Source organism: Trypanosoma conorhini (genome assembly GCF_003719485.1).
Source record: "Trypanosoma conorhini strain 025E chromosome Unknown Tco_14.4_contig_00409, whole genome shotgun sequence".
NCBI lineage: Eukaryota > Euglenozoa > Kinetoplastea > Trypanosomatida > Trypanosomatidae > Trypanosoma > Trypanosoma conorhini.
In genome coordinates this window covers 1-10,751 of record NW_021704494.1, presented here as the reverse complement: position 1 = coordinate 10,751, position 10,751 = coordinate 1, and the positions used below count along the sequence as shown (strand labels likewise).

The window sequence follows — 10,751 nt, the reverse complement described above, 5'->3', positions numbered from 1 at the left end:
TGGTGAGTGCATGCAAGTCGGCCCCTTTTACTGCCGTGTTTCTTCGCTCCTACGTGCTTCTGCTTCTCCCTGGGGTGTGTGTGTGTATGTTTTGCTTATGTTGTTAGAAGAAACGCTGTCCTTTGGGGCAGAACGAAAATAATTTTAAAAATAGAAAAGAAAAAAAGATCCACACCTTCACCGTAGATTTCTTTGTTGTTGTTCTTGTCATGTTTGCGTCCCTACATCTTTCCATGCGTCAACGCGCGGATGCCCAGCCACGGTGAACGTCGCATTGGCCGGCGGGTGAGGCAATGCGTCAGAGTCTCTGCAGGGCCACCGATGCATCTCTGTCCTTTTTGTTTCGGTTTTGGTTTTTTTTTCTCTTTTTGCCTCGCGGCCGCAGGAGTTGGCGGTGGACGCACACATTTTCTCACATCTTCACCGTAGGAATACCAAGTCGCGTTAGTGAGCCAGCGGGTGGGGCGCCTCAGGAGGGAAAAGTCACGGCAGCGCAGGAGGAGCAATGGCGGTGCCGAAGGAGTGGACGGACACGTGGAACCTCTTCGACGAGCGCAAGACGGGGAGCGTGAGTCAGACAGACGCCAAGCACATCATCCGCAGCCTCGGCCGCCGCTACACGGAGGCGGAGTTTAACGAGCTGCTGCAGGGCGTTCCCGACCCGGTGCCGTACCAGAGCTTCGTCGCCCTCATGCAGAAGCCGTACACCGGGCCCTCCGAGGACGACCTCCGCACCGCGCTGCGCGCCTTTGACGCCACGGACTCGGGCCGCCTGAAGCTCTCGGAGCTCATCACCCTCCTCACGTCGCTCGGGGAGAAGATGCCGGAGCACGAGGTGAAGCAGCTGCTAGCGGAAGTCAAGACGGATGAGGAGGGGCGCGTCGAAATCGACGATCTGGTGCGCTTCCTTTGCACACCGGTGCCGTCCATGACACCCGACATCGCGGAGCTGCAGAAGCAGCTCGCCAACGCCAGCTGAGCGCAGCCGCGACGCGGCATTGCGAGAGAGGCGGGGTGACCGAGAATGCGAGACGGGACGTGGGAAACAAGGTGGATAAAGTAAAGAAAAAGACCAAGCTGAAGGAAAAAGAAAAAGAAAAAGAAACAAAGCGAAGACTTGATACCGCGAATGACGCCCAGTTGTGTGGGATGGTTTGTTTCTGCGCGTGTGTGTGTAGGTGACTCTCTTCCTCTGCGGTGGCAGTGGAGAGTTTTGTTTTTTTTTTCTTTTTTTGCAGTCGTTGTTGTTGTTGCTTTTTTTTCCCCCCGTATTTCATGCACGCGTGTTGCAGCAGCTCAAATAGAGACGCATCTGTGTACTTCTCCGCCGCCACTCATGAGCCTCGTTGGCGGGCGGTGTTGGGTATGTATGTATGTAGCTTTGGTGGGGGAGGGGAGGGGAGGGGAAGAGGGGAGGCGTGTGTGTGTGTGTGTGTAGGCGGCGAAGGAAAAAAAAAGGAAACGAAAGAACTAAAAAATAGCATATCGTTATGGGCCGGTAAATGGCCCCAGTTACTTTCTCCCCCTTCCTCTCCCTTATTCCCCCCTTACCCAAATATATATATATATATGTCTGTGTGTGTGTGTGTGTGTGTTTGAACAGGCATGCACGTCCAGGTGGGTATGTGTCGAACGTCACTGTGCCGTGTATGTGACTCTGTGTGTGTGTGTGTGTGACTCTCCGGTCTTTTATTTGCTTTTGCTTTTTGGTGGATTGCTGCGTCGACTCTTCCCCCGCTGCCTGCCACCGACGCGTTGTGGCACTAGCCGTTCCTGCTAGTAATCCCGTCCTGCAACAGCGCACAGCAAACTCTCGCGCACGCTGCAGGCAATCCCAGGCAAAAAGGAAGAATAAAAAAGCAAAGAAGCGCCCAACCACCCACAGGCACACACACACACACACACACACACGCACACCGGCTGCGAGAGCGGCGAAGCGGAGGGGAAGAAGTGGAGGCCAACGGGGGGATACATCCCTCTCTGCACCGTCGTCGAGTGACTCACACCAACTTTGCTCTTGTTGCTGTCGTCGTGGCCGTTGGCTTTTGTTGGAGCTCGTCCGATGTATTCCTGCAGCCGAAGCCCGCCCCACTACATGGACTCGGCGCTGCCGGCGGAGGAGGCGTTTCCGCCGCTGGAGGACGACGCAGGCTTGCGTTCCCTCTCGGCTGCCTCCGCCGTGGCGCGCGAGAGGACGTCGCTCGCCTCCTCCCCGCCGCTCTTTGCGCCTGACGAGGCGGGGGACGGTGATTCCCCGAGCATGTTAGCGGTCCCCGCCATCGACACCCTCGCGATACGGCGGCGGCGGCGGCGGACGAAGGAAAGCACGGAGCTCGGCTCCGACAGCGCGGAGCGAAGTCCAACGACGCCCAGCAGCCAGTCCCCCGCCGCGGTGAACCCGCGGCGCTCGCTGAACCCCGCCTTTTCCCTCAGCCCTCGCGCATCCAGCGGGAGCGGCATGCCGCACGTCACCTCCGTCACGCCGAGTGTGACTTTGAGCACAGACCGGGATAAGCCTCCGGTGGAGTACAGCTACGCCCTGGGCACGGTGGAGGGTCGTCGCAACTTCGTCGCCGACGTGTTGCGCCTCACAAAGCAAATGAGCACGAAGAAGCTTGTAGAGGAGCTCGTTCCTGTCTTGTTGCTGGCTGCCAACTACGAGGATTCTGTCTGTGCGGTTGCCCGTGTACTGCCGGGTGTGGTGAAACTGGTGCCGGGACTGAGCGAAGATTCATTCATGTACTTTTTAGGACTTATCATGAATTTGTGCTGCGCCGCTGATCACGTCGTCGTGCGTGTGGTGGCGGCGTCGTTGCAGGAAGTTGTGCGGTACGTGAGTGACGACATCGCCGTGAACCTGCTGCTCCCTCTCCTAATGTCTATGGTCGTCTCCTACTGGAGCTCCCCGAGAGCCGTGGCCGCGGCGCTGCTAGGCGTCTTTGCCGCCCGCCCGACTCTTGTGGAGGAGAGCGGCATGACATTGATGCAGTGGTTTAACTGCTTCATTGACCTCTCCAGTGACAGGTGTCAGTTTGTGCAGGAGATGGTGGTAAGCTCGCTGCATCTGTGGGTGGCTGTGGCGGAGGCCCACGGCGTGAATCTTGCCGAAATGCCACTCCCGTTAGTGCATGAGTGCATGCGCGAAGAGAAGAGTGACGCAGTGCGTCACTTGCACGTCGCCGAACTTGTCACTCTCGCGGAGTGCATAGGAAAGGAGGCCACGACGAAGTACCTGCAGTTGCCGTTTATCGAGGCAAGTAGAGACGCCAGCTGGCGTGTGCGATACATCGCCGCCAGGCATCTCGGAGACTTTTCCTGCCGCTGCGTGCACCCGGAGTCCCTGTTAGTCGTCTTTGTCGCTCTCTGCGGGGACGCGATGGACGAGATCCGCGCCGCCGCCGTGGAACAGCTCGGTGTGTTCTTTCACCACGTGGGCTCACCGGAGGTGCTGGGGAAAATGTGTGCGGTGGTGGCATCGCTCGCAGAAGACAATGCGGCCATCGTGCGGGCGAGCGTGGCAAACTTTTTCTACGTCCTGCTATCCCCCAGCACCGTTGTGGTGTACACGCCGGAGCAGCGGCACGCCCTCTTCGCCCTGCTGACCGACGAGAACTACATCGTGGGGCGCAGTGCGATGCGGAACCTGGAGCTCGTCGCGGCGAACCTCGGCAGGTATCTTAACCCCGCCGGAAGCGACGGTGAATGGAGGGCTGCGGGCAGGCACTCGCCCGCGTCGGGCAACAGTCGTCAAGGCAGACGCAGTGGGAGCGCCATGAGCAGCCCCCCTTCTGCTCGGGCAGAGACCGGTGCTCCCGCAGCGTCGTTGGCGGGGGTGCCAGTCGACGAGGCGCAGCGCGAGCGCGCCGCCGTCGTCCTGTCAGGGCTCCTGGATCAGCTTCACATAGTTAGCGATTCGAGGAACTGGCGCACGCGTGAGGCGCTGGTCGTTGCGCTTCGCCACTTTTGCGTCGCCCTCAGCGAAGAGGGATTCACTCCGCTTGTGTACATCATTCGTTCGATGCTTCGCGACCCTGTCTGCGCCGTGCGGGAGAGCGCGATTGCGACGCTGTCAGCGGTGGCAGCCGCCTACGGCCCCGAGTGGGCCGCCCTCATGGCGTTTGACCTCCTGCAGAAGGAATTCGCGTTCCGGGCTCGCACGCCGTACATCTGGAGGGTGGTGGCGATCCAATCCCTTTCGGGCATCCTCCCAGTGGTGAGTGGCCTCTCGCCGATGGATCTGCGCCGCCAGGAGCTCATGCAGCAGTGGATGCGACTGGTGCGGTGCTTCTCCGAGGACGCCGTCTCGAACGTGCGCCTGGCGGTCGCGAAGTCGTTTCTGGCGCACTGGGGCTGGTACGCGGAGTGCGGCACCCAGCGCGAGCTCGTCCGCGAGTGCGCCGAGCGCCTGCAGTCCGACAATGACGTGGGGGTTGCGCGTGTCGCGGCGGAGCTCGACTTGAGCAGGCTGGCCGGCAACGGCAGCCCTTTCTAGACATGCGGCGTCGCACGGCGAACGCGACAACAGAACGCGTGGAGTGGGGTAACACAGTGAAAAGGTCAAAAGGGAGAAAAAAAGGTAATAATAATGCGAAAAGAACAGCAGTGAGAAGATATATATATATATACATACATATACATGAAAGACATTTTCTTCTCTGCTTTACTTCTTGGGCATCTTGCTTCATCGGCTTGTCGCTGTTGTTGTGTGGGGCGCGTATAAACGGCTAACTACATAGATGTGTTTCGGCACTATAGATCCCAGGCGGCGTGGCCCCTTCCCCGTTTCAGCGGAATGGTGTGTGCGTGTGTGTGCTTGTAGTTGTTGTTGTTGCTTTGTGCCGTCTGGTCAACCGTTGTTTCGCAGGAGTTTCTACCGGTACTTCGCTCGATACCCGCTTTCCCTCGTTGAAAAGGTGCAGGTGCACCAGTGTGTGTCTGTGTGAACTTCCTCCACCACCATCCTCCTGCCGCTTCTGCCTCTGCCCAGGCACGCCTTGTTGCATGCCGGGGAATACGCGGTCCACCTACTTATTATTCTTTTTTTTCTTTTTGCTTTTTCCTAATGAATAATGCGCCTGCGATGCACGACGGATGTTTCTTCTTCTTCTTTTGCCCCCACTTACTTTGGCTCTTCACGTCTCCTCCTCCCCCGCCCCCTCACGCTTGCCCATCCTTGCCGCGACGTGGCCCCGGCCGCAAAAGCGAGCGTAGGTGACGCTCATGACCCTCCGCACAGCGGGAGGCAAAACCAGCACGGAATCAAGGCGGCGGAGCTGCAATGAAGATGGCGCTGTGTGCCACGCTCACAACGCCGCGGCGGGGGTCACCCCACTCCTCATGCGTCCACGCAACATGGGAACGTTATTTGTGAGCAAAACTCTTTTTCAGATACCCGCCACTGGGGAGGCGGTGATGGCACGACGTCAGTGCCAACTGGGTCCTCCTCTTTTTACGTTCCCGATGGACGGCAGACATCTGTTTGTGGCCTGCGGCTCGGAGGGCCGCCAGCGGGATGAGGGTTCAACGGTGTATGTCGTGCGTTTGTGTCCGGGTGGTGCCCCAACGTCCCTCCCCAGTCGTCTTCCCATCGCCGACATATCGGGATGTGTGCAGAACTACAGCGTGCATCCGCCACCATGGAGTGAGCAGGCGGCGGGGGAGGCGGGTGGTGGGAGTCTTCAGCTGCCTGCGGCAGCAGCGGAGGGCTCTGTCCGTCGTGGCCCGCCGCCGGCGCGGCCTGTGTCGCATGCTCCAGGCCAACGCTATCCCTTTCTTCTGGCTGACGCGGCGACGCATGCGATTTGGGCGGTGGAGGTCGACACCGCTACGCTGGCGGTCTGCCTGGTGACACAAACGCAGTACCGGGGGTGCAACGGTGGAGACGGTGATGTTGCAACGGCGGATGACGTCAATCCGCAGCAGCAGCTGCTGCCATCGCCGCAAGAGCAACCCCAGCAACAAGAGTCGGGGCGTGCGTCGAGGCCAACGGCACTACTGGGTGGTATAGAAGGATTTGTTGACGGAACTTTTCACTCGGCGCGCTTTGCCTCTCCCGCAGCGCTCTGCTGGCGTGTGGACGACGAGGCTGCTGCAGCGGACGCTTCTGGGGAGCCAAGGCAACCGCACCCACGGCGCGGGACACCTCATTGTGGTGTATTGTTCGTCAGTGACCGTGGAAACCACGCCGTGCGACACGTTGACTTTCGAAGCGAAATGGTGCGCACTATTTTGGGTATGGACGGTGTCCCGGGCTACCGCGACGGCGAGTACTGCGTTTCCCGACTGCAGGAAGCCGCATCCCTTGTCTGGTGTACGTCGGGGCTTCTATTCCTCGACAAGCCCAACGGCGCGCTTCGACTCATCACGGGACTGAAGGAAAAGAGGAAGATGACGGCTGCAGCGAGGGAAGAGGCGGCGGGTTCACCTCAGCGCGTAGCACAACTTGAAATTCCTGGAGCAGCTTCAGAAGAAGCCACGACGCACGCCACATGTCGCGTGTGGACTGTGGCCGGTGGACTGCACGGGAAAATGGGGCAATACTTTGACGCCAAGGAGCCGCAGCGGGTTTCATTGGGCACGCCGAGTACGCTGGCGCTGGCCCCAGATGGGCGAGGGGTGTTGGTTGCGGACAGTCAGCATGGGGCGTTGCACCTGGTGTCCTCGCGCGGGGTGGAGACCTTTCTTGGGTTGCACAGCTTCCCCAATGCAGCTTCATTTCCCGCGGGATTAATGGCCTGCTCGCACCTTTTGCTCTGTCGCCTAACCACTTCCAACGGCGTCGCGCGTGACGCATTTCTTGTTAGCAGTGGGGTGCAAGGAACCGTCTCGCTGCTGGTGCCGGACGGCCGGGCGGAAGCCGCTGGGGACGGGGCACGCGTAGACCTTGAGGCCGCCGCCATCACCTCGCTCGCCGCAGAGGAGTGCGGCGTGGTGGCGTCGGCCGGTCTGCCACGCAGGGACGCATGCCTTCATGGGAACTCCGACGCCGTTGCACGTGGGCGTAAGCAAACCCATGGGGGCGGCCACAGATTTCACCGGACAGACAGTCTCAGAGAAACGGCGTCGCCTTTTCTCGCGGGGCGCAGTGGCGTCTCGACCCGCGTCCACTTCCTGCCGACGTCAGCAAGCGGTGGTCCGTTGGGTGCGGCCACGCGACGGCTCTTCGAAGTCTACGCGTACTACGCCAGCAGGTCCCCCGCCCCGCCCACCATGACAGACGTGTGCCGCCTGGAGCCTCTGCGGAGACGAGAGCATTTGGGCGCGTCGTGCTCGCTCTCGCTGATGCGCTTCTGGCGATTTCTCACCCACGCGGAGTACTTTGGCAGGGATTCACCGCGGACACCGCCCCTGGCCGCCTCCTGCGCCTGCGTGCCGCCAGCGGCTCTCGGCTTGGGCGGCAGTGAGAACGCCGCCGCGGGCGTCACCTGCTGGCGGGACTGGCGCTGCGCCGCGGAGGTGCTTCACGGGCTGAGTGTGAGGCACCACGGGTATCGTGTCCTCTCCGTCATGGACTTTGCTCAGTTCTGCCGCGTCATTCTCGCCCTCCACTGCTGGCTGCGGCGGCAGTGCGAGACGAGGAGGACGGAGGAGGAGGAGGAGGAGAGAGAGCTGCGTAGCCGCGTGGATCGCGCGACGCATGTGTCGATCGAAGAGCTTAGCGGGGCGGAGGTTGTCGAGGCCTACGCGGACGCCGTGCGGCAGGTGAGGCGCGTAAACGTTCACCTGCGACGGGCGGCGGATGATGCACGCAACGACGAAGCAGGAGGTGACGGGGGAGCGTTTCTGGCTGCTGACGACGTCCTTCGCGTGCTGGTGCGAAACGAAAAACCGCTGCGGCAGCTGTTCGACGCCTACAGCGAGAGGCCGGGCCTTTCGCGGCGTCCGGCGTCTGCCACCGCGGAGAGTGAGGAGGCACACAACAACCTGCGGTGGATCCACGCCCTGCTGCTTTCCACTGACGCCGGCGAACACGCCGGCACAGACGCGGTTGCCGTTGTGTCCTACGGCATGTTTCACAAGCTGCTCCACGCGTTGGACGTGTTCCCGTGTCTTCTCAGCGAGGCCCTGCTGCGGCGCGCCTACGTCGACGCCCTGCTCACCCCGCTCTTTCAGACTCTGCGGCGTGGGGCGTTCGCCGTGGAGCCGCGCGCAAAGGAGCAGCAGCGGGTCCTGCCCTTCGCCCTTGAAATGTCCCAAGACGTGGAGAAGTGGTACACTCGCTGTGGCGCGGGGCTTGCGTTTCTGCCCTTCGTGGAGGCCTTCACACGCGTCGCCCTCACCGCCTTTTCGCTCTGCCCCGAGCACGACCGCTGGATGTACCCCACCGCCGCGGCGAAGGTGGAGGCGCTGATGCGGTGGGTGAACCGCTCTGTGGAGCAGTTCCACCAGCGCGGGCGGGGCGACGCGGCTGCGCACGACGCTGCCGCACGTGGTGAGTGTGTCGGTGGCAGGCGGGCGCTGCTGCCCCCCGTATCCCTCTGCTTTGACGTCCCCGCGCGCGTGGCGGGGCCACACCGCGGCTGAGGGGAGAAGAGAAGGAATGGGACGAGCGAGAGGAATGCGCAGCCCAATAAAAAAAGAGCGGCATAGTTTGTTTTTGCTGCGGCGCCGCGAAACCGCCGGCCGAGGGAGGGAGCGTGACGTTCTCTCCCGCAGGACAACGCGGCGGGGGGAGGAAGACACGTGAAGGAAAAGCCGACCCGCAAGGAGACACACAACATGGCCGCTTTATTTTCTTTTTTTTCTTCTTTTTTTTTTTTTTGGAGGGGGGACGCCGGTCTCACAGACACACACGCACACACCCACGCAATGCGTGTGTGAACAGGGGGTGGGCTCGTGCGGGTGGCCCTGCGCCTGCGCTGAGGGGCGTGTGCGTGTTTGTGTGTTGCTCTGCTTCTTTACTCTGTGTTTTTTTTCTTTTTTCTTCCCCCCTCCGCCACTTCATCCACGTCTTCGCCACGTCCGCAGTAAGTCCTTCAAGACCTAAATTTTTCTCAGCACCCGCCGCCGCCGCCGCCGCCCCCACACATACACACGCATACCCGCACACCAGCGTCGTCCAGGCAACCGCCATCATGGGAAGCGCACTCTCGAGCAACAAGTCGAAGAACGGCGGCGACGCCTCCCAGGAGTCTTCGCAGAAAAAGCAGGCGAAGTCGCTGAGTAAGGCGAAGAAGGGCGCCAAGGACGCCGGGCACGCAACTGAGAATGCAGCCGCAGCGGTCTCCGCCGAGGTTGTCAGCCAACTTGAGGCGGCCTTCGCCACACTGCAAAACGCCGGCGACTGCCACTCGCTCCTCAAGAAGTACCTCACGAAGGAAGTCTTTGACCAGCTGAAGGGGAGGCAGACAAAGATGGGCGCAACGCTCATGGACGTCATCCAGTCGGGCGTGGCAAACCTGGACTCCGGTGTCGGCGTGTACGCGCCCGATGCCGAGTCCTACACTGTCTTTGCCCCCCTCTTTGACCCGATCATCGAGGACTACCACAAGGGCTTCAAGCCAACCGACAAGCAGCCCCCGAAGGACTTTGGTGACCTCAGCACCTTCGTCGACGTGGATCCCGACCAAAAGTACGTCATCTCCACGCGCGTGCGCTGCGGGCGAAGCCTTGAGGGCTACCCGTTCAACCCGTGCCTCAAGCGGGAGCAGTACGAGGAGATGGAGTCGCGCGTGAAGGGGCAGCTGGAGACGATGACGGACGAGCTGAAGGGGACGTACTACCCGCTGACTGGCATGACGAAGGAGACGCAGCAGCAGCTGATTGACGACCACTTTCTGTTCAAGGAGGGCGACCGCTTCCTGCAGGCGGCGCACGCCTGTGAGTTCTGGCCCACGGGACGCGGCATCTACCACAACGACGCCAAGACCTTCCTCGTGTGGGTAAACGAGGAGGACCACCTGCGCATCATTTCCATGCAGAAGGGCGGCAACCTGAAGGAGGTCTTCGGCCGCCTCGTCAACGCCGTTAACATCATTGAGGAAAAGGTGAAGTTCTCGCGCGACGACCGCCTTGGTTTCCTGACGTTCTGCCCAACGAACCTCGGCACGACCATCCGTGCCAGCGTGCACATCAAGCTCCCGAAGCTCGGCGCAGACCTCAAGAAGTTGGAGGAGGTGGCGGCAAAATACAACCTGCAGGTGCGCGGAACGGCCGGCGAGCACTCGGACAGTCCCGACGGTGTCTACGACATCAGCAACAAGCGCCGCCTCGGCCTCTCCGAGTATGAGGCAGTGAAGGAGATGCAAGACGGCATCCTGGAGCTCATCAAGGAGGAACAGTCGGCCAACTGATCCCTGATGCTCAGTTATTTTCGACGTGGAATGAGGCCTAGGCCGATCTGTTGAAAGAACGCATTAACTTTTCGTTTCTGCTTCTGTTCATTGTTTTGTGGCTTACAGTTTATACAAGCTCATTCCCACAACAAACAGCCTGAAAAAATGGAATGTTTGAAGAATGCCTCGCAGGAAGTGGTGTTTTTTCTTGGGAAAGTTTACTTCCTAATATATATTTCAGAGTCCCCGTGTTTAATTTTTTTTCGTTTTTTTTTTCTTCTGTCAGTGAGCGTGTTTGGTTTTGATTTAGCTTATTTGTTTCTCCGCGTACGCTGGTGTCCGTGTCTCATTTTCTCGCTCTGCCCTGTTGCCGGGCGGCAGGGAGCCACCAGCGCAGCGGGACACTGAGCGTCGGGGGAGGGGGAAGCGGGGAGATGGGAGGGAGGAAATAAGCGTTGCGCGACGCGTCCGCTCGTT

General features: G+C 60.5%; 4 protein-coding genes across 4 annotated transcripts, besides 13 other annotated features; all 4 read left to right on the top strand.

Annotated features, from left to right (window-relative positions):
* Nucleotides 1-505: 505 nt before the first annotated feature.
* On the top strand, nucleotides 506-979 carry Tco025E_06234 (calmodulin; the record flags this gene model as incomplete). The annotated part of the gene is made up of 1 exon (XM_029373114.1): nucleotides 506-979. One exon carries the CDS (start codon nucleotides 506-508, stop codon nucleotides 977-979), a length of 474 nt encoding a protein of 157 aa, XP_029226786.1.
* A 74-nt stretch (nucleotides 980-1,053) lies between these two features.
* Nucleotides 1,054-1,105: a microsatellite.
* Nucleotides 1,106-1,211: 106 nt separating this feature from the next.
* Nucleotides 1,212-1,262: a sequence feature (A-rich).
* A 125-nt stretch (nucleotides 1,263-1,387) lies between these two features.
* Nucleotides 1,388-1,417: a microsatellite.
* Nucleotide 1,418: 1 nt separating this feature from the next.
* Nucleotides 1,419-1,436: a microsatellite.
* Nucleotides 1,437-1,570: 134 nt separating this feature from the next.
* Nucleotides 1,571-1,676: a microsatellite.
* Nucleotides 1,677-1,886: 210 nt separating this feature from the next.
* Nucleotides 1,887-1,917: a microsatellite.
* Nucleotides 1,918-2,062: 145 nt separating this feature from the next.
* Nucleotides 2,063-4,492, top strand: Tco025E_06233 (putative protein phosphatase 2A regulatory subunit; the record flags this gene model as incomplete). The annotated part of the gene is made up of 1 exon (XM_029373113.1): nucleotides 2,063-4,492. The coding sequence occupies one exon, from the start codon at nucleotides 2,063-2,065 to the stop codon at nucleotides 4,490-4,492; it is 2,430 nt and encodes an 809-aa protein (XP_029226785.1).
* A 118-nt stretch (nucleotides 4,493-4,610) lies between these two features.
* Nucleotides 4,611-4,638: a microsatellite.
* A 166-nt stretch (nucleotides 4,639-4,804) lies between these two features.
* Nucleotides 4,805-4,837: a microsatellite.
* Nucleotides 4,838-5,027: 190 nt separating this feature from the next.
* Nucleotides 5,028-5,059: a sequence feature (A-rich).
* A 79-nt stretch (nucleotides 5,060-5,138) lies between these two features.
* Nucleotides 5,139-5,173: a sequence feature (G-rich).
* Nucleotides 5,174-5,220: 47 nt separating this feature from the next.
* Tco025E_06232 (uncharacterized protein) lies at nucleotides 5,221-8,523 on the top strand (the record flags this gene model as incomplete). The annotated part of the gene is made up of 1 exon (XM_029373112.1): nucleotides 5,221-8,523. The coding sequence occupies one exon, from the start codon at nucleotides 5,221-5,223 to the stop codon at nucleotides 8,521-8,523; it is 3,303 nt and encodes a 1,100-aa protein (XP_029226784.1).
* A 203-nt stretch (nucleotides 8,524-8,726) lies between these two features.
* Nucleotides 8,727-8,761: a microsatellite.
* Nucleotides 8,762-8,780: 19 nt separating this feature from the next.
* Nucleotides 8,781-8,808: a microsatellite.
* A 192-nt stretch (nucleotides 8,809-9,000) lies between these two features.
* Nucleotides 9,001-9,023: a microsatellite.
* A 51-nt stretch (nucleotides 9,024-9,074) lies between these two features.
* Nucleotides 9,075-10,292, top strand: Tco025E_06231 (putative arginine kinase; the record flags this gene model as incomplete). The annotated part of the gene is made up of 1 exon (XM_029373111.1): nucleotides 9,075-10,292. The coding sequence occupies one exon, from the start codon at nucleotides 9,075-9,077 to the stop codon at nucleotides 10,290-10,292; it is 1,218 nt and encodes a 405-aa protein (XP_029226783.1).
* Nucleotides 10,293-10,751: the final 459 nt, after the last annotated feature.